The sequence below is a fragment of the Mustela putorius genome, unplaced genomic scaffold (genome assembly GCF_011764305.1).
Source record: "Mustela putorius furo isolate JIRA1106 unplaced genomic scaffold, ASM1176430v1.1 tig00003853_pilon_pilon_pilon, whole genome shotgun sequence".
NCBI lineage: Eukaryota > Metazoa > Chordata > Mammalia > Carnivora > Mustelidae > Mustela > Mustela putorius.
The window spans coordinates 8227735-8255551 of NW_025422005.1; the positions used below are offsets into that span (position 1 = coordinate 8227735).

The window sequence follows — 27817 nt, forward strand, 5'->3', positions numbered from 1 at the left end:
TGCGCACTTTCCGAGGCTACAAAGGCCCTGCGGTGCCCCGTCCCGCCTTCCTCGCACCGGGCATTTCTTCCGTCCCATTTGACAGCCTGGGCGGAATAATCCTTTTGGGGACTGGCCGGCCCCTGCCCAGCCAGACGCGGCCGCAGCTGAGCGCACAGCTCCGATCCATTGTTGGGGTCCGCCAGGGACCCCCTGCCGCGACCCTTTGTCGCCCGCTCCCGGCGGGGCCGTTCCAGATGCGCCACCGCTGCCCGCGCCCCGCCCGTCCCACGCGCTCCGGGCAGCGCCGAGGCGGCTCTTACGCACCGGGAGGAGTGGGCCCGCCTCGCCCGGTGCCCGCACGGCCGCCCGACTGCGCCCGCCTTTGTCTGCCTCCTTTGTCTGCCCCGCGCCCTCGCGGCGGCGGCCGCGGCTAGGCCTCTGGGGAGCTGGCCCCGAACGCCGAGCGCAGCTGGCGAGGGCGCGCTGGCCGGGAGCGCGCGGGACCCGGCCCGGCCCGGGGCTGCCCCTCAGCAGGGGGCTAGCCTTGCCCGCTCCAGCCGCCCCTCCCCCGCACCCCTCCCCGCGCGCCCGCCCCCTTCCCGCGCGCCCGCCCCCTCCCCTTTCCTCCAGCCCCACTCAGCCTGGGCATATCCTCCTGCCGCCCGCGCACCTCTCCGTGCCGTCCACGCTTCGCGGCTTGGCCCTTCGCTGCGCTCGGCTCCCGCAGGCGCTCGGCCCCGCGCCCCTCGGCCCCCGCCCCGCCGGCCGGACAGGTAAGGCCTGGCCTTGGGCCCGCCCCTGGCCCCGCCCTCCCGCCGCACCTGGTAGCGGGCCGGGACAAAGGTGGGCTACCTGGTGCGCTTAGGGGCGGGGCGCGCGGGGGTCTGTGGCCAGAGGTGAGGATCCCGCTTTCTGCCCTACCCGCCCCGCCTTCGGAGCCGTCGGTCCGCGTGTCCGCTGCCTCCGCTCCTCGCCGCGTCTCGGCTGAGCTCCAGGCTCTGCTCCGGGTTCTCCGCTTCAGCCCACCTTCCCGCCGGACGCTCACTTTTCTAAGCTCTGACTCTGCCTCGCGCGCGCCCTCGCCGCCCTCTCTGGGTCGCGGCGTTCGCCCGCTCTCCTCCTCGCTTTCTCCCCCTGGGACCGATTCTCTCTTTGTCTCTCTGTCTCTGAGTCTCTGGGTGGTCTCCAAGGCCGGAGAGTAGACTGGGGAGTCCACCACCGTTCGAAGAAGCTTCGAAAACTCCCTGAGCCCTGGACAGAGCTGGCAGGCATGTCCTCCTGGCCCTTTCGAGGCTGCCGGGACGGGCTGGGGGGCGGCTAAAGTATTTCTGGGAGAGGAGGTTCTGGGTGCGCCCCTACCGGTATTGCTGGTGGCCCCGCGCCTGGGCGGGTTCCGCGCGGTAGCAACCGCGACAGCCCGGGCTCAGGCCGGCTTCCTGCCCACTGGCTTTTCTCTGTTCGCGCACCTGGGTCTCAGCCGCCTGCGGGAGCCAGGAGCCCAGATTTGAGACCAGGGGGCTCTTGGGTTTCCCGCCAAGTCTTCTTGCTGTCCTCCACTGGGTGTTTCCTGGGCCTTGGCCTCCATCTGATCCCCTGCTCGGCACACTTCTCCATGCTGTCCTCCTCCTGGCCCGTGTGGCTCGCCGAAGTGTCCCGGGGCGGGTTCAGCACCATCCCCATGTGATCCAGGAGACAGAGGCCCTGGGAATGATCTTGGACAAAGGAACGCATGTCGCTGAGCCTCAGTGTCCCCTTCATAAAACGGGGATAATAGTACCTACCTACAGGGATGTATGTTGGAACAGTAAAAAAGAGCAGATTGTATACCAGCTTGCTTGGGGGTCCTGGGAGAGGCCTCAGTCCCTGGCTGGGTTGGGAATGGGGGCGCCACAGCAAGAGGGAAATGGACCATCAATTCCAGCCTTAGTGACGCTGCAGAGAAATGGGACTGCGGCCCTCCCCTGCATGGAGGTCACAGTTGCAGCCCAGGCCGATACAGTGTTCCCGCTCTCATAGGCACTGCCCTCTCTTCTCGATCCTCCTCTCCACCTGTCCTAAAATCAGTTTAAAAATCAGGGTGAAAAGGGTCTCTGCTTCCCAAATGAGATGAGTGTCGCTGTGTCAATGTTGCCAACAGCTGGTCATTCATCATGAGGCATCCGTGTGACTCATTCCCAATTCTGAATCTCTGCCTTGCACCGATTTCTTTTTTAATGAATGGCCCTGGCTCACAAGCCATTTCCTTTCCTCTGGGGGCATTGTCTTGCTGTATCCTGGACCTGCTGTGTAATTGCCCGGAGCCTCTGACCATTACAGCATCCCTACCCTCCTAACAGGTGACACACACACAACACCCCCACCCCCAGGAGTCCAGCAGGGACAAGGGCCAAGTAGTTTCACGAGGGTCACTTCAGCAGAGAGAAACCTTCTCCCAGCCAGCAAGTTCTAGGCTTCCTTGGCTAAGTGCTGGTTTTCAGCCCCAGCCAGAGCTGGCAACCTGAGCCTTTCTCTTTAGAGAGGCAAGGGTAGGACTAGGGGCACAGACACACCCCATCCCGCCTCCGGCTCATGCTTCTGTGTGGCAGACGGGTCCATCTTTGCAAGCCGGGACTCTCCTGCCATGTCTGCCTCCTCTGGCCATAGCCTTCCTCAGGAAAGCCAGCTCAGCAGCCCCTGCAATCCCGCAGAAATCTCCTCCAAGCCGCTGGTTCAGCCTTGCCCCTCACCCACTTGCTCTGCGTCCTCCTCACTGCTCAATCCACCCCCCTCTCCCCAGCCCTAAATCCTGCAAATGCTCCCTGTTGCACTCAGTTAAGGACTCTACCTGCCTCCCACAATACTCTCATTTGCATCTTGGGTTTCAGCCACTGCGGAGGGCTGAGCATCTCCATGCTGACTTCCTCTGAGCTTTTGCTAGGGCTCTTCCCTCCATCTGGAATGTCTCCCCTGCCCTGTGTTCAGTCGAAGGCTGCCCTCCTGGCAGGCCAAGGTTAGCTGTCCCTTCTCATAGGAAGCCCTCCTGCTCCCCACTTGCCTCCCTGTCTCTCTTGGGGTCTGCCCTTCCCTGGGGCAGGGCTGGGTCCTATTTCGTTAGAGGTCCCAGGTACACAGAGTAGGTGCCCTGGGCACACGTGTTCTATCAGCTGGAACGCTGGTCACGGGATTAGGAGTGAACTGAGAATTGCAAGCCACAGGTTATCCAGGGTTGGCCCTGGAGCAAAGGACCATAGCCGGGAAGGTTGTTGGGGGAGCAAGCCACCTGGGTACGGGGGGAAGATCCCTGTGGTACCAGGGGCTCTTCATCCTTCTGGAAGATGAGGATGACTTTGGTGCCTGGTTATAGACAGGGAAGTGATCGCCCAAGTCTCGCAGAACGGGTTTGAATCCCCGCTGTTGGCCTGGAGGAAGTTGCTCCACTGGGTTCAGGCAGGAATGTGGGGGAGTGGGAATTTGCATGCTGGCCCCCCTGATTCTACAACCTAGAGAGAACAGGAGCTTCCTCCAGAGGGAGGTTCTGGGCGTGTTCCCAAGCGTGGGTGCATACGAGCATCCTTATTCTGTCCTTCTCAGGTGACACCTGCCTCCCTTGCTGCCCCAGCCCCTCTGACCGTCTTCGGCCAGCCCTTCCTCTTGGGTGGGCCATTTGGCCACCAGAGTGCAGGCCTTCTCCAGGAAGGACGTGGGAGGGCAGCTGAACCCTTGCCGCTAGAGGCCCTGCCCCTCACCCCTGCCAGGTCCCAGCTTTGGCTGCTCTCTGTACCACAACGCCATGGTCTGGCACTGACTATCTGGTACACATCCCCGAATTGGGGGGTTGGGGGGGCAAGGCCCCTGCTGGAATCCACACCTGTTGAGATGGAGTCATTGCAGAAAGTACAAGTTTTTTGAGGCTCTCTCTGTGCCAGGCTCTGGCTTATGGGCCCCGACATGCACCATGCTTGAGAGTCCCAGCACCCACACTGGTTTGGGTCCCTGAGGGTAGCATGAACAGTGGCCAAAGACCCTGCCTTTGGAGTCAGATAACCATGAGTTCAAGTCCCAACTCTACCACTTTCTCTACCGTGTGACCTCGGGCAAGTCCCACAAAGCTTTGCCCTGATACTGAGTCCTTTTCGCCCACTTCAAAGGGCTGAATTAGATAATGGGCATAAAGCTCTGGGCCCTGATTAGTACATGGCCCATACAGGATGCTCAAGCAACACATTTCTCTTTCACATGTGGGACTGAAGCCCAGAAAGGTTAATTGCCTTGCCCAGGGTCACTCAGCTATAAAGTGCCGGAGCCAGGATTCATCCCCAGGCCTGCCGGACACCAGGTGTCTTCCCACTCCACGCTGGCCTCTGCCAGAGCCAACAGCAAGCATTTTGTCACTTGATGATTAAGTGGTGGGTCTGCCCAGACAGCAAAGTGGTGTTAAATTGTCTGGGTACCAAGATAATGGAGTTTGGGGGTCAGGGGTTTGCTTGGTGGTGGGGTGGGGGAGTGGTAGCTAATGTAGCAGGAGGCAGGATTTGGGCTCAGGAGGTGGGCGTGAGACACTGGGAGCCCCTGGGAGGGGGGGTCCTCAGCCCCCCAACTCAACACCCCTGTGTAGGTTTTTTGAGGTGTGGGCCTTAGAGGGGTTGCCAATTCCCAAGGTTAGGGTTAGAAACAATGGAAACAGATGGGGCCCCTGTGGGGAAGCCAAACCTCATTTACCAAGACAATGGTCCTGTTCCGGCAGGCCTGGGCCTGTCCTGCCCCACCCCACGGAAACCATCGATCACCCCACTGAGGACTGAGGACATGGCCACCTGCGCTTGCCCCCTACACACACAGGCACAGATGCACACATGCTTCCAGGACTAACCCCCACCCCCCCCCCCCCCGCCTCCACTGGCCACCTACTCCCTCTCTCCCTTTCCCTGTGAAAACCAGGGCTGCTGCTTATTTCGCCCTTACTGGGGACTGCTCACTTTATATACCTTTACGTCTCCTCCCCCTTACAAGGCCTGGCATTTTACAGGAGAAGAAACTGAGGCTCAGAGAGGTTTGTTGACTTGCCCAAGGTCACACAGCTCTTCCCGCTCCACTCCATGGACCCCTCCCATGGCTCCGCTTCATGGATTTGTGCTGCCCTCTGTGTTTGAATCAGTGCTAGTTATGTCTGGGTCTTGATCTGGTTTTGTTTTGTTTTGTTTTGTTTTGTTTTGAGAAAGAGAATGAGAGAGAGAGGGTGCACATGAGAAGGGGTAGGGTCAGAGGGAGAAGCAGACTCCACGCAGAGCAGGGATCCTGCTGGGGGACTCGATCCCAGAATTCCAGGAGCATGACCTGCACTGAAGGCAGTTGCTTAACCAACTGAACTGCCTAGGGGCCCCTAAGGCCTTGTTCTTTCATTAGACCTGCAGCCTCTCCACCTGGTCAGAGTGGGGACACCTGGAGCACAGGCGACTGTGTCTGCCCATAAACTAAAAACTCCCTCCAGCAAAGAATATGTTTTCCCCATGTTCTGGGAACTTCCAAGGGCGGATCTGGAACTCTCCTATCGGGTTGGGAAACCCCTAAGGGCATCACTGGATCTGCCCCTTTAGACGGCAGGTTTCCTTGGGTCCGGGGCTGAGGGCTCCCTGTGGGCAGGAGCGGTGTCTCTTATCGGCCTAGGACTCCTCCCTCCTAGTCTTCCAAGGCAAGACCTGGATCTCCCCCATCACACTGGGAGCCCGACCTAGGGCCCGACCTAGTGTCCCCACTCTGACCGGCAATTATTGGAGCAGAGACCAGGTTTCCTCCTTCAGACTGGACCAGGCTGTCGTCACATCCAGGTCCCGCACACAGGCGGGCTCAGCAAGTGGTGACCTCCTACTGTCCCTCTCCCACAGCCTTCATTGCAGAGAAAGCACCCGATGCTCAGCCCCTGGCGCTTCACGGGTCAAGATGCCTCATCCTCTGCATGAGGCCAGATTGGCTTAAAGTCCTCTGCAAGAGTAGGTAGGGTTCTGGCTCTTCTGACGCCCCTTCCTATCCCCCAGGGAGAGGGGTAGGGACTAGCTCAAGACTGTCAAGGCCCCAGAACATCAGTGAGCACCCCCTAGGGCAGCACCCCACTAGTGAACTCCTCTTTGCTGCCTTCTACCCCCTACACACTACTGGGGCTCCATGCATAGAGGAATCTCCTTCCCCCCTATACACGCAGCACATAGAAATACTGATTTCCTAAATAATCCTATGTCGTGACAGGCTGATAATGCCATTGCACAGACAGGGACATCATGACTCATGAGGAGGTCTGATGGTGGGAGTAAGCTAGAGGGGTGAAATCTTGTCCCAAAATGCCTTGGGAAGAGCCCAGCCCAGGAATTTAAAAGCCACCTGCCCACCCCACAATCTAGGCTATAATGGTTTTGATTGAACAAGCAAAATTACCCATTTTCCAGCCCTAGGGGAGTCAGCTCCCTGTAAAGAAGACAGGAATCTGCTCCCATGAGCTCTAAGACCCCCGAGCCAGAGCTCCAGCTTGGGCAGCCCCATTGTGCTAAGAGCAGAAGAGCAGAAGGAGGGCCTGGGCATGGCTCCTCCATTCTCCACTTCCAGCCCTTTCAGGAAGCCACCAACCTAGTGAGGAGGAGGCACCAGAGGGAGGAGTCAGGCAGATGGGTTCCAAGTTAGGACATTCCTAAAATCTTCATGGACATATGGGAACATAGAACCAGAGATGATTCCTGCATCAAACAAAATCTGTCCTAAACACTACTGAGCCAGGCTTCCAGGACTGTAGTCACTGCCAGGGCTCCCAGGCTGGGGGTGTCAAGGAGCTGGGAGTAGGTGAGAGCTCTTTATTTTTTAAGCTTTTATTGATTTATTTGGCAGAATCAGAGAGAGCACAAGCAGGGGGAAGGTTAGGGAGAGAGGGAGAAGCAGGCTCTCAGCCAAGCACGGAACCCGATGCAGGACTCGATCCCAGGACTGTAGGATCATGACCCGAGATGAAGGCAGACGCTTAACCAACTGAGCCACACAGGTGCCCGAAGACCTTTTTATACATTGAGGAGTTCATCTCTTGTCCATTGGATAGGTTGCAAAAATGTCCCCCAAAGAGTTTTAAGCCTTAGAGGCAGTAATCAGATTTGTTCTTCTGACCAACCCGTGAGGCAGAGAATGTTTTAGTGAAAAGCAGGAGCAGAGACACAGGGCAGTGGGGGGCGGGGGGGAGGCACTCAGAGGCTGCTGCTCAGAAGAGCAGAATCATCCCAAAGAGACCGCTATGTTGGTCCCAGGGTGGATCCCAGCAGCTCTGGGGGTTGGGTCCCACTGGTGCCCGAGGGTCAACCACCGTTAGAGAGATGGACAGAAAGATAGACAGAGCTCCTCCAAGAACAAGAGAGAGGGAGGGCCAGCCCTGGCATGGGGTTGTTACCATATGATTGTGCTTTAATTTTTAGCATGCGCCAATATGTCCTCTGAGTTCATGCTGCTCGGGAGATGGTCCTAGACCTTGGGTCCCTACTCCAGATCCTGGAGGATATCACCTGTCACTGCTCCCCACAGGGGGCTGTCAGTTAGATAGGCAGACAGATGGAGAAGGCTTGTCACTTCAGGTGGGTCGTAAATTCCCAGGCTTCCCAGGCAGACAAGACCCTTAGGACACCCAACTTGTGACCAGTGGTCTTTTTCTTCCACTCCCCTCACCCCAACTTTTTTGAGCAGTGCAAATCATTTCCCATGGAATCTTATTCATAATCCCAACCCATCAAACTGAGAAAGGGAGTGTCCTATGAACAGAGTCCCCCCACCACCCCCACCGAGAATCTCTTCCCAGAATCAATTTTCTCTGTCTCAGGCAGACACAACTTCAAGCTCTCCTAAGCAGTCAGCCCGCTACGTAGACATGCCAGGTGACAACCTTATGTCCCCCGATTTACAATCCTGCCTTAAAGCGAATCAGTGAGAAAAAAAAGAACTCAACCCCCCGCGATATGAAGGCATGCAGTGGGTGTGGGTTGCACTTGTCCCCAGGAGGCTGGGCCTCTAACCGGCTTTATGGGTCACGTCCAGAAAAATCCCAGAGGGCATACATAAGTAGGTGCAAATGGTCACAGTTCTTCTTTGCAACTGTTCCCCTTGCGTCCTGGGGACAGTCTTCAATGACCCAGGAGCCCGAGTTGTGCTCGAGTTCACATCTGAGCAGAGAAGGCATCTGAGAGCATCTGCTGTTTTTGCTCCAGAATAGTTGGCTTTCAGAATAATTTAAAATATATTTTTTAAATGAGACGTTAAAAACGGAACATCTAAAGGACCCCTGAAACATCTCTACCAAACGTGGGGGCTCCGACGTGTTGTTTTCCCACGTGAGGAGGAGATGCAAAGTCAGGGAGAGAGGTTCTGGGGCCAAGTCCTCCCAGCGGGTCGGTGTCTGGCTCACGGCCTGGACTGAGCTCCACACTCCTCAGCTCCGTCAGAGCATCACTGATATTCCTGGCCCAGATCCCCAGCAGCCAGCCCTCCTCCCATCCCCATCCAGCTCTCCCCTGCTCCCCGCCCCCAACCCACCATCCCCTAACACACAGAGTGAGCTGATCAACAAGGTAGGAATGTGAGTCCTACAGCTGTCCGGGGATACCCAGCGGCAGCCCAGCTCCACAGTTGTTGGCCAGGCATGTGGGGCAAGAGTCCTCCTAGTCTCTCGGCCCCCACATGCCAGGGTGTTGGTGGGGGAGGGGCTCAGGAATCAAAGCCAACTCCAGGCTCAATTAATTGCCTTCATTTGCATGTGCAGCCTTTGGGTGGGGACAGTTCACAAGTCAACTATCCCCAGCGTGCAGGGACAGCTTCAGGACATGTCAGCTCTTTCCCCTCCGTCCCCAGCCGACAGTGCCCTGTCCCCTTCTTGGGCCCTGACTGCACTCGCAGCAATAACCAACTATGACGGGGAGGCAGGGGACCCCTGATGAAGCTTATTGCACGGGCAGTGGCGTGAAGGACTGTCCGGAGTGCATCCCGAGTAACATCATCTTGGATGTGTGACTGAGCAACCCCGCCCCAGAGTCTCCGCTTCCTCGTTGTAAAAAACGTGGAAAATGGTGCACTGTGTGGGGCAGCTGAGAAGACTCCGTAAGAAGTGGGTGAGATCAGCATGTAGAGCCGAGTTTCCCCAGGAAGCGGAGACTCCGAAGATTACGTTTGCTTTTGTTTTGTTTTGCTTTTAATGAGTCACTTAGATCTCAGTTATGAGAGGACCGAGGGCCATCTCTGGGCTGTGGACGGTCTTGATGCCCCTTGACAACTCTCATCCAGGCTGCGGGGGAGGCGGTGAAACCCAGGCCCAGAAGAGCAGACTTTGTGAGCGAGCAAGCCACAGGCAGAAGCGTCCAGGGCTGACGGGTCCGGGGGAGGCGGGCACCTGCTGCCCCTTTCTGCCTGGATGCCTGGCACTTTGTGACGCTGCCTCCAGCCGGCTTCCAGAGTGACAGAAATGGATTGGAGCCCTTCATCACTGTGGATCCCTGGCACGACTTCTGTAGCATCCCACGTGTGCTGAGCTGGCGCTTTGCCTGGCTGGCATCTTGGCTGCCGGGCCGGGCCAAGATCCTCGTACAAACCCTGCGGGCTTGGAGAGAGGGCTCCATGTAGTCCCGGGGCAAAGCGGTGCCAGGATCCCAGCCCTCACTCCAGCCATCTTTCTCAAACCCCACACACACAGACACACACGCATGCACTCGTGCACACACACGCACACACACTGCACACACGGGCGGTCTTCAAGAGCTGGGCAAATCTGTGTGGGAGCTCGGGCAGGGAGCACTTATAACTGGGGGACTGGTGAGACTTCCTGGGGGAGAGGACATTTGGGGTGGACCCCAGAGGATGGGCAGGATTCGGACAGAGAGAGATGGGGGTGGAGAGGAGAGGTTGTTTCAGGCAAAGGGAACAGCCCAAGCGAGAAAGGAAAGAAGAGGGTGTGTTCGGGGCTCAGGAAATAGTCTCTATTGGCTGTGAAGGGGAGGAAAAAGTCCAGGCTGGAAATCAGGTCGGGGCCACGTTATTCAAGGTCTCGAGTGCCAAGGTCAGGAGACCATGGTTGAATGGGAAGGCAAAAGGGAGGCAAGGAAGCAGGCGAGGGTCAGGGTCAGGGTCAGAGGACTCTGTCAGCGCTATGGGCTGGTCTGGGACAGGATGGTGCTGAGAAGCTCTGGAGAGAGACGGTTCCCTGCGGGTCCGTCCACACCGCACCCCGAAATCCCCCTCTTGCTGGCCCCAGGCAGGCTTGTGCATGATTTGTGGGGTGCAAAGGGAGGCAGGGAACAAATATGGTCCTGAAAATCGTTGGGGTATGTTAAACAGGCCCACAACCATTGCAAGAGTCTTGGCAACAGGGTGTCAGTGAGAGAGAGAGCAAGAGAGAGAGAGAGCACGAGTGATAGCAACGGGTGGGCTTGTGATGCCTGAGGCTGTGGGATGGGCTTCCTCTCTCAGGGTTCCTGCAGAGGAGGGGGTGTCCTCAGCGCTCAGACGGCTCAGACCTCGGCTTCCTGCCAAGCACGCTGCCCATATAGGCCCGCAGTCCTGCCCACCCCTCCTCCTGAGCCAGCCTCCCTGGCCCCTTCCTGCGCTTCTAGAGTGACCTGCCTCGATGACTCCCACCGCGGGAGGGGGATTCCAAAGCTTCCCTCCTGTGAGGCCGCTCTGTGGGCTTCTCTGGGGCTATTGTCCCTGCGAGACAGAAGGGCTGGGGCGGGCGGGGGGGGACCGCATCCCACACAGCCTCCAAGCCTTTCTCAGCCACAGGGAGAGCGAAATCTGGCCAACACCAGTCTGGAGAGCGGCCTGCATCTGCCTGAGGCCTGGAAACCCTGTTTGAGGAGTTCCGGGGAGCAGAACAATACTTGACTGACAGGCCTTTAGAATGGGTCCCTCCTCTCTCCCAGCTGCCTCGGGAGCTCGGAGCAGCAGGCCTGGCCGCCTGAGCTGGGCCTCCAGGGCCCTCATTAGGGAAAGGCTGGAGGTGAGGCTGAGGGGGCAGAACCAGCGCGTGGCCCGTGAGGCGGCCAAGACAGCGGGGCCGGGACTGCCTGGTGTGTCCGGTCTTCGGAGCAGAAGGCTGTGTGATGAGACGGGCGCGGTCTCGCCGCGCCGCCCCACGGTGCCACCCAGCTCTCCCAGAACGCGCAGGCAGCTCCCAAGGTGTGAGGGGATATGACAGACTCTCTCTCTCAGCCCATGGTTCTAGAAAGAGCAGAGCTGAGGGCAGTGGTGGGGACAAGGCCTGGGCCTCGCAGGGGACCAGCAACCTCCAGGCTGGGAGGAAGGGGGGGCGGGAGAGAGGATGGTGGGGACCAGGCGAGGTGGACGGAGCTGTTCCCCACCCCGCCCTCCGGCCCTCCTCCTCCTCAGAGTGGGTCAGCCTGGCGGGGACCCCAGCCTCCCTGTCCCACCCACCCTCCCCGCCCATTCCCAGGGCCTCACTGGGCATTGGCTAAAGGTGAACCTGGTAGGGGTGCAGGGGGGCGGTGAGGTGAGGGAGAGGGCTGGAGGGAGAGATGCTAGGAGTTATCACGGGCTCACAGCCTTTCCTCCGCCCTGCGGGATCCCCTGGCCACAAATCACAAGGAAATGTTTGTGTAAGCCCCTTTGCCAGCTTAATGGGACACATAGGAGGCCCGGGGAGGCCATAAAAATGCAATCAGCGGGCTAACCTGGCGCTGAGCTTGTCCAGACGCCGTGAAACTGGTGCAGGGTGGGGGTCGTGGGGGAGGGCCGCAGGGGGTGGTCTCCGGACTTCAGTAGCCTTCCCTCCCACCCCCAGCCACGGGGCTCATGAGCCTTATCTCTGAGGTCTCTGAGGGACATCGAGGGGTCACTCCCTCCTCCCATAGGAGGATACCCCACTTCTGATAGAGAATGGGGGGGTGGCCCTAAGGTTAGGTCAGGGTCAGCTCACCCCCGACCCCACCTGCAGGAGGCAGAGCCAGGCTTCCAGAGTTCCGCAGCCCCAGCAGGGACAGGGCTGGGTCAGAACCTGCCAGGCCCTTAGAGGGAAAGAAAGAAGTGAGGACAGGACTGGGCTGTCTCGGGGCAGCTGCGAGGCAGGTCCAGAACACAGACACAGCAGTGCCAGTTCATTTCTGCTGCAGAAAACACCAGGAGCCACCTTGGATGCTTGTCGGAAGGACAAAGTGACATAAATTCTCATGAAGCACTGATAAAGCTGATTCCTGCCTGGGGCCCATGCTCAGGGGGCTGTTCTGTTTGTTTGAATTTACGCTTTGAGTCAACCTCCGGGATGATGGTCCTGTTTCTGAGCTTGGAAGAACCCAGCTCGTTCTGGGATACTTGGCAAAGGGCAGAGGTGTGTGCAGAGAAAGGGATTCTAGACTCATCTGGAACCTGGGTGTTGCTTATACTATTTAAACCAGGGCGGGACGCCTGGGTGGCTCAGTTGGTTGAGCAGCTGCCTTCGGCTCAGGTCATGATCCCAGTCCTTGCTCAGCAGGGAGCCTGCTTCTCCCTCTGCCTCTGCCTGCCATTCTGTCTGCCTGTGCTCGCTCTCTCCCCCCCCCCCTCTCTCTGATAAATAAATAAAATCTTTTAAAAAAAATTAAAAACAAAAAACCAGGGCTTTCCAGCCTTAGCAGTGTGGTCTGTCCAGTCCAGCAGGTCGCCTGGCTGGGGCCATCCTGTGCACTCGGGGGCGCCCAGCAGCATCCCTGGGCCCAGGCCCTGGAATCAGCAGCACCGCCCCGCTGGGGCAACAAAAAATGTCTTGTCCCCTGGGGGCAAAGTCGCCATCCATCCCTGTCGATAGACACTGGGCTCTAATAATGTGGGCAAGGGGACTTGGAAGTGGGGAAGCAGAAGAAGAGGAGGGCTCCTGAGCTGCCCACTCACGGTGCTACTTTTCTTCCAGACCAGTGCTCATGGCTGGGCCCAGCACCCACATTGTCCCTATGCTGTTCCTCGCCCTTCTGGTGCTCCTGGAGCTGAGCCTGGCAGGCTCCCTGGGACCTGGAACCTCTGCTCGGAACCTTCCTGAGAATCATGTCGACCTCCAGGAGCCAGCACTGTGGATGCCTCCAGCCAGCCACCACCGCCGGCGGGGCCTGGGCAAGAAGGAGCGGGGCCCAGGCATGCCTGGCCAGGCCCAGGACGGAACTGTGGTCTCCACCACCAGACAGGCCTCCAGGCTGCCAGGGGCAGAGGAGCTGCTGCCTGGGCAGAGTCCTGCAGGCCTGGTGCAGGACCAGGAGCTGTTCCTAGGCTTGGTGCTGCCCTACCCTGAGAAGGAGGACCAGTCTCCCGGGTCAGAGAGGGTCAAGAAACGCAGCAGGGAGCACAAGAGACGCAAGGAGAGGTTGAAACTGCACAGAGGTAGCTGGAGGTCTGCGAGGGGGTGGGGTTCTGCCCCCAGAAGGGAGGGGTAGGGGGATGGGGGAAGGTCATATCCGAATGACCAAGGGGGCTCTCGAGCAGGAGCTGGAGGCCATGAGGGAAGTGTGAGAACCCTGGCAAGATATTCAGAGCCCCCAAAGAGGGCAGGCAGCGAGCCCCTAGAAGTGGGGAGGGGTCTCTCAAAAGTCAGAATGACCTGGGAAGAGGAAGGAGCTGGGAGAAGCCTGGCGGTAGAGCGTGGGGGAGAGGGATACACAGCTGTCGAAGCTCCATCTTCACAATGAACAATCCTCCTACATCAGGAAGTTCTACCTTGGGTCTGACCTGAATCCAGCCCACGATGGGCCCTGAATGGAGATGCTCTCCTTTGGTGCCCTCCAAGCACATCCTTTAACCAACTCGGAAGCCCGGAGCGGGGGCCAAGCGTTTAGACCCTGATGCTAGGTCTGCCCAAGTTCAGGTTGCGACTCTACCACTTCTTGGCCGGGTGCCCTGTGCAAGTCGCCTTTCTGTGCCTCAGTTTCTCCCTCTGCAAAATGAGGATAATGGCCCCATCCACCCCCGGGGCCGATTCATAGATGATTTAGGTGCTTAGAATGGTGTCTAGCGGGCATTAGGGACAATGAACGTAGCTAATTCTCAACTTGCTCTTGACGTGGGAATCGCCGGCCCCTGACCCGGATGCAGATGACCCAGGGAGAGACGTGGTGTCCTTATCCCTCTGGCCTCTGCCCTGCGTGTCTCTTGAGGTGCTCCCCAGCAGCCCTGCTCACCTTCTTTTAGGTCTCCCCACAACCCCAAATCCCTGTGAGGGCCCCGCTGTCCCTGGCCCCAGCTGCCCCCTCCCTTTGCCCACTCAGTCCTTGAACAAACACACCCCAGCCGCTCTGTCCACGTGGCTCCTCCTGTCTCCCCCTGCCCCAAGACCACCAGGCAACCTGGGCTTCAGGTGACCAGACAGCCTCCAGGGGAAGACCAAGTTTCACAAACATGGGACAGGCATTCTGTAGGAGGAGAGTGATGGAGACTCAGGCCCCCGTCTCTTGCATCAGCAGGGGCTTGCTTCCCTGCCAGGCCTCCTGAGGCCTCCCCCCAAGGTGGACAGAACCCAGTTGAGAGACCCCAGCTTAGACTCAGCCTCCCACCCCTGGAGGTCAGTGTCAGGTTGGGGAGGGAACGCTGGTATCCCTGAGGCAGGAACTCATCCCGGCGCAGCCTCAGGCCCCAGCTCCGTCAAGCCAAGGAGGCCCTCCGAAGGGAGTCGGCGTGTTGGGTGCGTGGAGGAGGGGACAGTGGAGGTCTAGAAGCCAGACCCAGCCCTGCTGACTTGCTGTGGAGCTCCGGTTGCCTGAGCCCCAGTTTCCTCTTCTGTAAAATGAATGGAGCGGATTCAGGGGTCCCTAAGTCCCCTTTCTACTCTCTGTGGTTAGTTTCTGGAGGGTGAGGCAGCTCCAACAGACCCAACCAATCTTAAAGTCAGATCTTGCCTGAGTAAGAGAGGCAAGGATGAGCCCAGGTCCCCCAGCTTCTCTCGAAGTCTCTTTGTTCTGATCACCCCAACCCTGCACACTCTGTCCCCCTCACACTTAACCTACCCCAACGACCATGGGTCTTGGAAGGCAGCATTAGTTGTTCAAAAGCACTGGCTTTGCACTCAGATGGACCTGGGTTTGAATCCAGGCTCTGTTGTCTGCTAGCTGTGTGTCCCGAGGCAAGTTGCCTAACCTCTCTGTGCTTTAGTTTCCTCCCCTGTAGATGAAACTGAAGGAGCACCCATGTCCTAAGAGTTCCTACGATGGTTAGATGAAATAATGCTTGTAGGGCAGGACCCAGCATGTGACAAGGACCCAGTACACAGCAGGTACTTAATAAACAGGGGGATGATTATCACCACATAGAAAGACTCATTTATACATGAGAAGCTGCAGCTCTTACCTTCTCAGTCTTCTCCCCTACGGCAATGCCTCTTAGCCTCATCGCGTTACGCCCCTCCTCAGACTTCATCTCTGCCAGGAAGCCTCCTGTGGTTAGTCCCACTGGTTTCCATTTGTTGCACCTCTGGCTGCACCCACCAACCTGGACTTGAACTTGCGAGAACATTGCTCTAGAGAGAATCCTTGGGCTGTCCCCTCAGCAACACCACAAGTTCATTGAAGACGTTCCCTCCCTCCTCTTTCCTGCCACCCCGAGTCCCCCATTTCGACCCCCCTAGGAAGGGGAGCAGCAGGAATATTGGCTGAGCCAATGGCTTGTCCCATGGTCCCTGCCACCTCCTTGCTTGGCGTTGGAAACGTGAGTTTTGCTGTGGGCTGACCCAGGACGGTGAGCAGATAAAGCCCCTGTGTGTCCCCCTCCGTGTCTCAGGCCGAGCCGTGGTCCGAGGTCCTAGCTCCCTGATGAAGAAGGCAGAGCCCCCCAAAGACCAGGCGCTGGATGCCACGATGGAGGAGTCCTCCACCGGCCTGGCCCCCACCAACCTCTACTTAACCACCTTTGAGGCAGCACCCGCCACAGAAGAGTCCCTGATCCTGCCTGTCACATCTCTGTGGCCCCAGGTAAGGGGCCCCAGAACAGCCTCGGAGTATATGCAGGGAGACTGAGGCCAGGGGGTGGGAGGGACTTGGTTGAGACCACCGAACCAGGTCTCTTGATGCCCATCCAGGTCGGGTGCACCCCAGCAGACACTGTCCAGGAGAATGGGGTCCTAACGGCTCACTCCAGGGGCAGCAAGAAGGCAAGGACCCTCTCTGCACATTGGCTCTCCAGGGAAAAGAGCCAGGACGTTGGGAAAAATTTCATACAGACCCAACAGTCCAGAGAAGAAGAATTTTTAGAACCATGCCCCTGGGGGGCTCCTGGGGGCCTCAGTGGGTTAAGCCTCTGCCTTTGGCTCAGGTCATGATCCCAGGGTCCTGAGATCAAGCCCCGCATCAGGCTCTCTGCTTGGCGGGGAACCTGCTTACCCCCTCTTTCTGCCTGCCTCTCTACCTATTTGTGATCTCTCTCTGTCAAATAAATAAAATAAAATCTTTAAAAAAAAAAGCCACGTCCCCGGGACACCTAGGTGGCTCAGTCAGTAAAGCATCTGCTTTCTGCTCAGGTCCTGATCCCAGGGTCCAGGGATCGAGCCCTACATTGGGCTCCCTGCTCAGCGGGGATCTTGTTTCTACTGCTCCCTCCGCCCCTGCCTCCTGCTCCTGTGCACGCGCTCTTTCTCTCTCAAATGAATAAATGAAAACTCAACAAGAGGCGCATCCTGCTTGGACCCCTTTTGCAGCTTTGAATTTTTTCCAAATAAAATTATTGCAGATCACTAAAGTGTATGTATGTATAGAAGAAGTCAGACTTTTTAAGCAGCAGGTCATTCTTACTCCCTTTGGGGTCTTATACCCCCCTTGAGATATTTTTTTCCTAAGTCATCCCTATACCCAATGTGGGGCTCGAACTTACAACCCCGAGATCAAGAGTCACATGCTCCACTGACCGAGCCAGCCAGGCACCCCACACCCAGGCCCCGCCCGTGTCTGATAAAAGCTGGGGACTATCTCCAAGGAATACACAGTGTCTCATGCTGTCCAAGGCCCCCGCAGAAGCCACTCGGTTGAGAACCCTGCCCTAGAAGATGCCTTTATTGCCCATGTCCTACCATGTGCTGATCCAGCCCCGAGACCTCTGGCCAGGGCTGTGAGTCCAGCTGAGCTGTGGTCTCACGGTGCCACAGAAAGCTAGTAATTTTGCAGGGGAGAGAAGGGACAGCAGGGAAGTGAGCGGCTTGGCTTCATCCCACTCCCCCACCCCCTGAGGAGTCCCTCCTTTGCCCTCTGGATCCAGGTCCCACATTTCCTCTCCCCACCGGTTGGGAACTCCAACCTCATTCCTCTTCATGCCCCTTCTGTAGGCTCAGCCCAGGCCTGATGGGGAGGTGATGCCCACGCTGGACATGGCCTTGTTCGACTGGACCGATTATGAAGACTTAAAACCTGAAGTCTGGCCCTCGGCTAAGAAGAAAGGTATGTCCACCTCCCCTGCCACCCCCATGCCTGGGCTCCCTTCTGTTGTGGTGGGGGGCGGTGGGGAGACCAGTGAGCCCAGCCTGACCTACAGATGTCCAGAGTAGAAAGGCATGGAGTCTAACCCGGGACTGACACCCAGGACACCAATGCCATTCTCAAGCGCTGATCGAGGGCCAAAGGTTTTCCTCTACCAACTCATTTTACCCTGAAAAACGATCTGTTGGGTCTATCCTGCTGTTGATCCCATTTTAGAGAGGAGAAGACTAAGGCAGAGAGAGAGGTAGAGAGTCTCATCCACAGCACACAGCGCGAATGGCCGTATGAGCCCCCGTGCTCAGTCCCTCTGCTCTGCTGGACGTCAGCTTCTGATGACACATCTTCTTGTCCCCAGAGAAACACCGGGGTAAATTCTCCAGCGACGGTAATGAGACATCACCCGCTGAAGGGGAACCATGCGACCATCACCAAGATTGCCTGCCAGGTACCCAAGCAGCACCCAGGATCAGGGCAGGAGGCTGGTGCAGGGGGGTGGGGGGAAGAGCCTGCACAGGGGTGAGGGCCTTTGGGGGAGGACAAGTGATAGCAATCACGGCTACCCCTCTACTGAGACTTGCTGTTATACTGTAGTAAATCTTCACAGCAACCCAGAGAAAGGGCGCCTCTCATCCCCAGGGTTCAGGCAAGGAAACCAAGCCTCAGAGAGCCTAAGTGTCTTGGCTGAGGTCACACAGCAAGGAGGTAACTCAAACCTGGGTCTGTGTGATTCTCCACCCTAGCCCCATGCTGTCTCAGGTCAGGATCAGCCCTCCCTCGACTTCTTCCTCTTAACACCTGTTTGGGCTTAATTCTGTCCTTGTCCCCTTATGACACTGCGGGGCCTTGTAGGGGGCTGGGGGGGGGGGGTGCTATCATCACATCCTCCCTGTAGAGCAGCTGTGCCCATCATACAGTCTATAAACAAGGGGCCTGATGTTGGAACTAATGTCTTAAACTGCTGGCCCTTGTTGGGTCAGTTTGGACCCCTGGGAAGTGGAGACCAAGGTGGGAGTCCAAGGGCAGAAGGTTTATTCTGGGGGAAGACGGAAAGCCTGTGAATGGCAAAAGTGGGGAGGAAGCAGGAATGGACCCAGAAACCTGGGGTGCAATCTCAGCCAGCCCGAGCGGGGAGCTCCGGAGCAGGGTGGCCTGCTGATGGAGTTCACATTGGGCAGGACTGCCCAGGCCTTGGTCCCCTTGCTAGGGGGGTTGGGCTGCTGGGGAACCAGGGTGCCATTGGCCCAGCCCTAAAGGTGCTAACAGCTGGAGGCCGCCAGCTCACTGCTGTCCTCACCTCTGGACAGCACAGGGCTGCGGCAGAGGGGGTTGGTGCGGGAGACCCAAGCGGCCCACTTCCACAGTACCATGGTGGTTAATTCAGCGGCCGGGATATTCCACAGAACAGCAACCAAAGAAGCAATTTCGCACTGTTTAAGGCAGACCACCAGCTCCCGGACAGGCTGCTTCCTCTCCAAGCCATCGTTTTCACCCTGAGCAGAAAGAAAAGGCTTGAGTTTGGGCCAACTGGGCAGTCACCCTAGGAGCTGGCCAGGTCTGAGTGGGGGGAAACCCCATCCTCAAGCCTCCCTGGGGCATTCTTTGGGCCCTCCTGCTGCTCCCCTGGGCTTTCAGTTTCCCCATCTGTCAAAGAAGATGCTGGCAGCAATGATCCCCGAGGCCCCTCCCAGCTCCAAGCTGATTACTTACACAAACACACACACACACACACACACACACACGCTGCTCTGCCCCCTCTCCCTGGGAGGGCAGCCCACGCTGCCTTCGCTCCGCCATGATCTATCAATTGCCCATCTGGGGCAGCTGGGGTCTCTGCCACCGGCCCCCGGGGCGGGGAGGCCCTGGCCATGATATCCATCAGTGGTCGCAGTAGGGAGCCTTGGGCACCAGATGGCCCACCCTGCCAGGCCACGGCCCCGGCACAGAGATGATGGATCTCCTGTCCGGCGGGACTGTGCGCACGTCGGTGGGAGGGTCCGGGCAGCCGGCTGAGCCTGACCGTGTGCTTGCTGTGTGGACAGGCACCTGCTGTGAGCTGCGAGAGCATCTCTGCACGCCCCACAACCGTGGCCTTAACAACAAATGCTTTGATGACTGCATGTGCATGGAAGGTAAGCCCACCCTCTCCGGGGAGGGGGTCCCCCGTGCTCCCGAGCCAGTAAGCCCCTGCTCCTCCACGCTGGACCTGCATGGAAAGGAGGCCAAGACGTCCCAGTGGACCAGCTTTGCTCGGTGCCTTCCAATCTGTGAACTCATTTAGTCTCGATTCCTGGCATCGTTTCTCAGATTTGCTTTTCTCGCCTCTTGAAATACAAGCTGGCACACTCTCCTGGGATCTGGGGGTGGGGGAAGGGAGAAGAGGAGCACAGCTCTTTAAATAAGATCACATCTGAGAGGGCTGGTACCCCAGACTTCTACCCCAGGGGAGGCATTCCAAGTGTGAGAATGAGGGGCGGGGCTCTCCCAGCCCGCTCACGGCCGGGAGGCGGGGGTTGCAGGGGGGATGCACTTGGCTGTCTCCATCCTTAACTCTTCTGACCTCCCACCTGCGGCGGGCATGTCCTCCTGCCCAGGTGTGGCCCAGCGTGCCAGGCTCTGTGCCCGGCACTTCACTCCTCTTATCTCCAATAATCTTCACCACCATCCTGAGAAAGGAGTTCTTATCACCCCCATTTCATACCTGGACGCACTGAGGCACAGAGAGGTTAAGCGACTTGCCCATACTCACACAGCTAGAAAAGTTGGGGAATACTTCTAATTTTATATTCCGAAAAACTTCAGATATTCATGTTTGAAATAAGAAGCCCCCATTTCACATCATTCAGTTTCAATACATACCAGCTCACTGCCAGTCTGGGCCGCCTCTCCCCCACTCCGTTCCCCATTCCAGTATGATTTTGAAGCAACTCTGGGGAGTTTGCCAATCATTCATCTGTGAATATTTCAATATATATCTCTAAAAGATAAGTACTCTCTGAAAAATAAAATACCGGTCGCCTGAGTGGCTCAGTCGGCTCAGCGTCCGACCCTTGATTTCAGCTCAGGTCGTGCTCTCAGGGTCGGGGGATTGAACTCTGTGTTGGACTCCGTGCTGAGTGTGGAGTCTGCTTGGGATTCTCTCTCTCCTCCCCCTTCCATGCCCCTCCCCACTGCTCGCACATACAGTCTCTCTCTCAAGGAAAACAAGCCAACACCCACGAACAGTAATTACTCGATATCATTCAGTAGCTAATTGGTTTCTCACACATCCTGAGTTGGAGAATTTGGTCTTGGTCCTTCTATTAGCCATCCTAAGATACGAGCCCTGTTTTTGCTCCTAAGAGCCTCAAAAATGATCTGCTGTGAAAGCAGTAAAGTCATTTGAGCCTAGTCAGTCAAGAAATATTTACTGAGTGATCACGATGTGTCTGGTACTGTTCTGGAGACTGGAGATTCAGTGGCAAAGGGAACAGGCAAACCGCCTCCCACCCTGGATTCCATTCGAGTGAGATGTGCAGATAGTAAGCAAATCAGAAGATGAGATGTCTTTTTTAAAAATTATTTTTATTAATTTATTTGACAGAGATCACAAGTAGGCAGAGAGGCAGGCAGAGAGAGAGGAAGTAAAGCAGGCTTCCTGCTGAGCAGAGAGCCAGACCTGAGGCTCCATCCCAGGACCCTGAGATCATGACCTGAGCCAAAGGCAGAGGCTTTAACCCACTGAGCCACCCAGGTGCCCCGGAGGTGATATGTCTTCAGAAAGAAATAAGGGCTGTACCGAAAATCAGGGCAGTCTGATGAGAAATCAGGGTTGTTTTAGAAAGACTGGACAGGAAGGGCAGCAGAACCAGCCAGCTGAGGATAGGGCTGCGGAGAAGGAAGGAGAGCCCTGGGCAAGAAGCAGGGCAGAGGCCCAGAGCTCGGGCAGGAATAGGGCTGGCGTGTTTCAGTGGGCCTGGCACACAGTGGCCAGCCAAGAAGGTGGCCTCAGGGCCGGTGGGGAGAAGCTGGCAGGGAGAATCACACAGGATCCTCCCTGTGTGATCCTCCCTGTCAGCTTCGTTTGATTTATAATTGGAAGTCACAGGCAGGCTTTAAACTGGAGAGTGACGTGGTCCGGCTGCAGGACTCCGGGGGGCAGGAGTGGATGGAAGTGGGCAGGGTTGAGAGGGGCGGGAGATGCTGGAAAACGACCTTCTGTTACCTGTGCGTACGGTTGGGGCCCCACTTTACAGAGTGGGAAACTGGGGTGTGGAGTGGGCCAGAGGGCACGCTCGTCCACAGGGGCCAGAACCGTGCTGAGGCCCAATCACAGTCCTTGGCCTCCAGGTCCAACCCTGGTGCCCAGAGGAGGCGGGTGTGGCCCTGCTGAGTCCAGGAATCCTTGCCCTCTCCTCCCCTGGACCTTGGGTGGGAGGGGGCAGCTTTCCAGACACCCAAAACATATATCTGCACCCAAAGCCACATCTGCTCATTTCCTCTGATCCCTCTGGCTGTCCCCGATCCTGGAGGAGACTGTTGCCTCCTCCCTGGAGACTCAGGCTCCATTAAAAAAAAAAAAAAAAAAGGAAGAGGAAGAAGAATGGAAATGACAACTCAGGCAGCTCCTTAAAGCTGGTCCAGGAGGACGTTGGTCACCAAGATGCCACATTGGAGGGATCTAGGTGATGCCAGGAACCCTCAGGAGGAGCAAGAGTCCTGAGGACTCCTGAGGGCCCAGGGCTGAAGTCTGGCAGTCAAGGCTAGCCTGGGTTGTAGAGGGTTCTGGAAGGGCTTCTGCAGGAACCAGGCACTCCTGCTCATGAATCCCCTGCCCCTTTCCAAGTGTCACTTGTGTGACCTCAGGACTGGATGCCCAGTGACCCAGTTGTAAATTCTAGGCCCCTAAGCACAAACTTCACAGCATTTCCTTTATTCTCTTGGTAGCGACATAAGTGAATCTTCAAGCAGCAATGTCCCGTCTTCCTGGGACCCTGGGACCAACTCCTAACCCGAACTGTAGGGATTGCTCAGGCCACACTCACATCTCTTGCCCCCACCACCAAGAGGAGGTGGCCTTCTGAGGCCTCAAATGAAAAATACATCCACCCATGTATCTCAGGGGATGCCTGTGGTCATGACAGAGAGAGCTTCAGCTCTGAAACCCACCCGCTGGTAGGCCACAAGGGCCACACTGACTTTCGTTTGAGTGGTCAGGGAGGGAGGGTCTTTGAGTCCTGAAGCCACAAAGGAGCCAGCAATGCAAAGAGCTTGGGGAAGAGAGTTTGGCTGAGAGAAAAGCAAGTGCAAAGGCCCTGAGGCAGAACATGGCTGGGGATTGAGGAAAAGCAAGAAGACTGAGTGTGGCTGGAGCTCATGAAGAGGCGAGTGGGAAGTGAAGAGGGCAGACAGGAGGCAGGTCCAGGTCCCAGGGGGTCTTGTAAGCCAGAGTAGGAAGTTTGGATTTCCTTTTGAGTACAAGGGGGAGCCACAGGTTTTATAGGGAGAGCAGAATCTGCATTCCTTTACAAGTTTTTTTTTTAGGAGACTTTTTTTTTTTTTTTTTTTTTTTTTTAAAGCAGTGTCGGGTTTACAGAAATGTGGCATAGCAAACACTGCTCTCCTAAACCCTCTTTCCATGCACGGTTCCTCTGCTATTACTTGCACTATTTGGTTCGGTTTTTACAATGGAGGAACCAACGTTGACGAAGTCCATAATCCGCATTCGCATTCACTCTCTGCCCTGTGCATTCCGCGGGTTCTGATAAATGCATGGTAACAGGTATCCACCATTACAGCATCACACAGAGTAGTCTGGGGGTCCTGGACAGCCCCTGGGTTCCGTCTGTCCATCCTTCCCTTCTCCCCCAACGATCGCCTTATTGAAGGCCATTCAGGCTGCGCTGGGTGGGCTGCAGGCAGCGTAGGGTGGTGGTGAGAGGGTGCACAGGGTCCCCGAGAGCTCAAGGAAGGAAGGGGAGGAGGGCCCTGGCGGTGGGCACTCCTGACCCCCTGGCCTCTCTCCGCTCAGGGTTGCGCTGCTACGCCAAATTCCACAGGAACCGCAGGGTCACACGGAGGAAGGGGCGCTGCGTGGAGCCCGAGACGGCCAACGGCGACCAGGGATCCTTCATCAACGTCTAGCGGCTCTGCGGGGAGGCGCCTCCCCACCGGCCGCGCGGAGGTTCGGAGAAGCCGAGCGACTTGTTTAGAACTAGCAGTGGGAGATCAGGTGGGGCACCGGATGACCGAGGCTGCAGGCTCGAGCTCCGGACCCTCACCCCGGGAGGGGAGCCCCGGGCGCCGAACTGCCGCACACCTGCGCCCACCTCCCCGCCCGCGGAGGACCCGCACGGCCTGCGCCTCCCGGTGGCCCGGTGCTCCGCGGATGGCAATGTCCAGAGCGCCCTCTACTGCCCAACCTCCGCACTGCAACCGCTTCAAGTCCAAGAACGAAGAGACTTCTGAGCGCCTTGGAAGGCAAACTGCCGCAGAGAGACAGAGAATCCCAGGAGATGCGTGGGGAGCACCTGTATGTACCAGGCGCTGTGCTAAATGCGTGCCATGCGTTATCTCATTTAGTTACCACAGTGACCTTTCAAAGGATGCATTACTAACCTTTTACCAGTGAGGAAACCGAGGCAGAGTTGGTTAGGACTTGTCCAGGGTCCCAGATGGATGCCCCTCAAACCTAAACCTGTGTAAGAATCCTTGGGATCTGGCTAGAATGCAGAGTCTGGTGGGGCCGCTTCTAACAAGCTCTTGGGGGCATGCTGCCGCTAGGGAAGCCCCCTGAGAGCACCCAGGTCCTAGGGAGTAAATGCTGCACCTGTCGGGTTCCGGGGCCCAAATCCTTGCCTCTCCACAACCACAGACTTATTCCAGGTTCTCCATGGCCTTCAGTGAGAGAGAAACGTTCCCTGGGAGTTCCCTTCACGGTGGTGAGATCTGCAGTTACGGGCTGCTCCCTTCCCTCCCTGGACAAAGTTGTATCATCTTTACAAACAAAGCATGCATTAAGCCCCTGCTTGCTGGGAAGGCATGATTTGGGAAGATTGGCCGCTGCCCTCTGGGAGCTGGTAATATGAGACGAGATGTGTTTGGAAGAAGCGACAGTGCTGTTTCTTCTACTTCGGTGGCTCTGCTCACTCAGTCCCAGGACACGCACTTTGACATTACCCCAATCGCTTCCTTAGTTTCTGTAGTTCATGCCCTTCGAGAATCGAATGCTGATGTGGGCTCAAAAAATACACGCATTGTGCATGTGCGCCCACTTTGCATACTGCCTTAGTGGCTTCCAGGCCTCCCACAGACCGTCTCTAGACCACCCCCCACCCCATCCCACACTTCTGCAGCAGAGCCTCCTGATGCACTGGCGCACCTCTGAGGTTCAGGTGTTGTCTGAAACTAACTGGCCCCCACAAGCTAGACCCACCCACGATGCCCATCCAGAACATCTGCCCCAGCAGATCGGGCTCTAAGGGCCACTTCAGGAGCCACTTAAACCCAGCCACCCACCCCTCCTGGCACCTCACTCCTGGTCAGCCCTCTGGTCCAGGGCAAACCAGGTTGCAAACAACAAAAGCCTTCCCCATCCAAATTCCTCGCTGGCCTGGACGCCTGCCGGGGGGACCACACCCGCGATGCCAGGGCTGTTTACTCCATTGGGAAACTCAGTCAGGGTCAGGGGTCTGGCACCAAGCAAAGCAGACGGATCAAAGAGAAACGAAATATCCTTGCTCACGTCTCCTTAGTCAAGTTCTATGCGCAAAGGAATCTTAGGGGTGAAGGTGGGGCAAGGAATGGAAGAGATCAAAGCCGGCTGTTTGGAAATCAAACCCCCCAGCAGTTTTGTCTAAGACTGCACCAGAAAACACCCATGCCGTGTTTTTCACTGGGGGTGGCTGATTGGAGATTGTGCTAGAACCCTAAGTGGAGTAGGCTGCTTAAGTCTGGGGGGTAGCAGCTCAGATGGCCCTAGGGCCACAGCCGTGGAAAGCACAGAAGGTCAAGACAAAGCTGAAAGACCCCATGAAATGATCCCTGTCTAGCAGGGGAGTTCCACGTTTGGACCTTCAGGGCCTAGCTCTTTGTCCCAGCCACCTTCATTTTGAGGTCGCAAAGGTGGGTGGTCACAAAGGCTCCTAACCCCAGAGCTGGGGATCCCAAAGCCCCCCTCCCCCCAGTGTTTAACAAACCTCTCTGACCGGAAGTTCTGCCTTAATTCTGTCTTAGATTTCCTTGGCTAGTAGGGAAGTCAATACCCCCCAATCCCGGATTCAGCAAACTTTTACCGTAAAGGACAGGTAAATGATTTCGGCTGTGTTCTCATAAAACTACTGATGGAGGCTCAGCTGTGAATTTCGTATCACGTTCACATCTCGGTGTTTGAAAACCCATTACTAAACGTAAAAACCTCTCTTAACTTGCAGATTACCCCAAAACGGGTGGCGGTTTGGATTTGACCCATGGGCCATAGTTGGCAGATTCCTGCTCTAGCCCACTGGGTTCAAACCTGGCTGCACGTTAGAATAATTTAGGGAACTTTCAAAGGTACTGATGATGGCCCAGGTAGAGGTGATGGTTTCATTGTTCTGGGTTGTGTCTGGGCATCGTGTGTGTTCAAGGCCCCCCCAGACAACTCCAATGTACAGCTGGGCATGAACTCTGCCCTCGTGCTCTGACCATGGGAATGCCACTGGTGGCAAACTGCCTGTTCCACCTCTCACCACCGTGGCAGCCTTAGGCAAGTTACTTTTTTTTAATTTCTTCATCTGTAAAATGGGAATAATGACTCTCCTGTCATAGGGATGTTGTGAGAAGTAAAGATAAAATCCTCATAGCATGTTTAGAACAATGCCAGGCACAGAATAAGCTCCCAGTGTTGGCTGATTTTTTTTCTAGGATAATTTTAGTAGGTGGTCTGTTCTGTGACAATGATCCATCAAAGTCACAGTTTAGGTTCCATTCCCAGGAATCCTGGGGCCAGGAGATGCTCCTTTAGAAAAGAGAGAGTGGAGTTCTGGGATCAGAGAAGTTTGGAAAACTGTTCTGGGCTCAGCCCAAGGCAGCAGGTTCAGATCCGGGGCGCGGAGGCAGAGCAGGAGGAGGGAATTCATGAGTTTCAAAAAAATACTACCAGAGGGAGAGCTGAGCAGGAGACCAAGTGGAAACCAGTAGCTGCTGGGCGGGCGGCCTGTGTCCTCCTGCATTCCTTCTGCGGAGTCGCACACCATTCTCCAGAGTTTTGCTTGGTTCCCACGGGACTCCTTTTTGGGATTGGTCCTGCCATGTCAAGAGCCGCTGCTGGGAATAGGCTGAGGGGCACAGGACATGAGAGCCGAGCCTCATGGGAAAGTGACAGCTTTGCTTGCCCCTTGAGGGGTGACGGAACCACAAGTCAAATCCCAAAGCCACGACCCCCTTCCACCGCTGAGATGGATCCTTGCTCGAAGCCATATTCACCCCACCCAATCAAATCTACTCCTGAGAGGGTGGGCGCCCAGCTCCCTGGGATGGGGTCTGTCTTGCAGCAGGAGAGTCAGAACTGCAAGGAACATGTTTATAAGACAACAGAACAGCGGGGAAAGTGGGGGCTGAGAGGGACACTGAAGGAGCCAGGAAAGCAAACCATGTAGGACTTTGTGGGTCTGGCACCATCACCTCTGGGGGGACCTTTCCTCTCACGGGGGACAGGAGTGCATGTGTGCCTGTGTGTGTGTGTGTGTGTGTGTGTCAGGGAGGGGGCAGCAGGAATTGATTTGCAAAACCAAGGAATTTCATTGCAGGGAGCGTGTTTTCTGAATTCTAAGTCAGGACAGGTAGTCCGATCCAGTTTCTTCTGGGTGCACAAGGCTTCCTAGTCCCTCCTCCCACAGAGTGTGCTCCTGGACCAGCAGCAGAGAGGGCATCACTGGGGAGTTCAGCAGGAGTGCCAGGCCCCGACCCCGATCTGCTGAACCAGAATGTGGGGTGCAGCCACCTGCATTTTACCGAGTCCCCAAGCCGTTCTTGGGCACAATCAAGTTTGAGAGACCCAGGTCTAGGATTCCTAAGAGGAAACAGAAAAGTTGGATGGTCAGGGACTTTACATTCAGGTGTGAGTTGGCAAATCTGAGATCGAGTTTGCCTGGTTAATAACCAGCAGTGACCAACTCCCAGGCTCTAGGACCCTGCCCCCTGGGCTGGAAGTGGTCTGTTTTCAGGGGAAATCAGGTGGAGCCCCTGGACTGGCCTCACCGCAGTCATTGGGTTTTCTGACTCTTGGGAACTTTTTCTATAAAGTGTGGGGCAGGAGGGGGAGGGGGGTGCTATGCCCTTGTAGTCCTGTGATGGCGTGTTGCATGTGTTCTCTTGAGCTGTAAATAAAGAGCTGATGGTTAATTAGCTGCCTTCGTGTTTCTGTCTGCCTCTCCCAGAGATGATCTGTGCGTGCAGGCGGGGAA

At 56.8% G+C, this 27817-nt stretch overlaps 1 protein-coding gene across 1 annotated transcript; it reads left to right on the forward strand.

The window, feature by feature from the left end:
* On the forward strand, positions 1 to 27755 carry DRAXIN (dorsal inhibitory axon guidance protein). Its single transcript, XM_045063747.1, has 7 exons — positions 1 to 755; positions 12866 to 13326; positions 15712 to 15902; positions 17246 to 17357; positions 17752 to 17841; positions 19436 to 19525; positions 23404 to 27755. The coding sequence occupies exons 2-7, from the start codon at positions 12876 to 12878 to the stop codon at positions 23514 to 23516; spliced, it is 1047 nt and encodes a 348-aa protein (XP_044919682.1). The 5' UTR covers positions 1 to 755; positions 12866 to 12875; the 3' UTR covers positions 23517 to 27755.
* Positions 27756 to 27817: the final 62 nt, after the last annotated feature.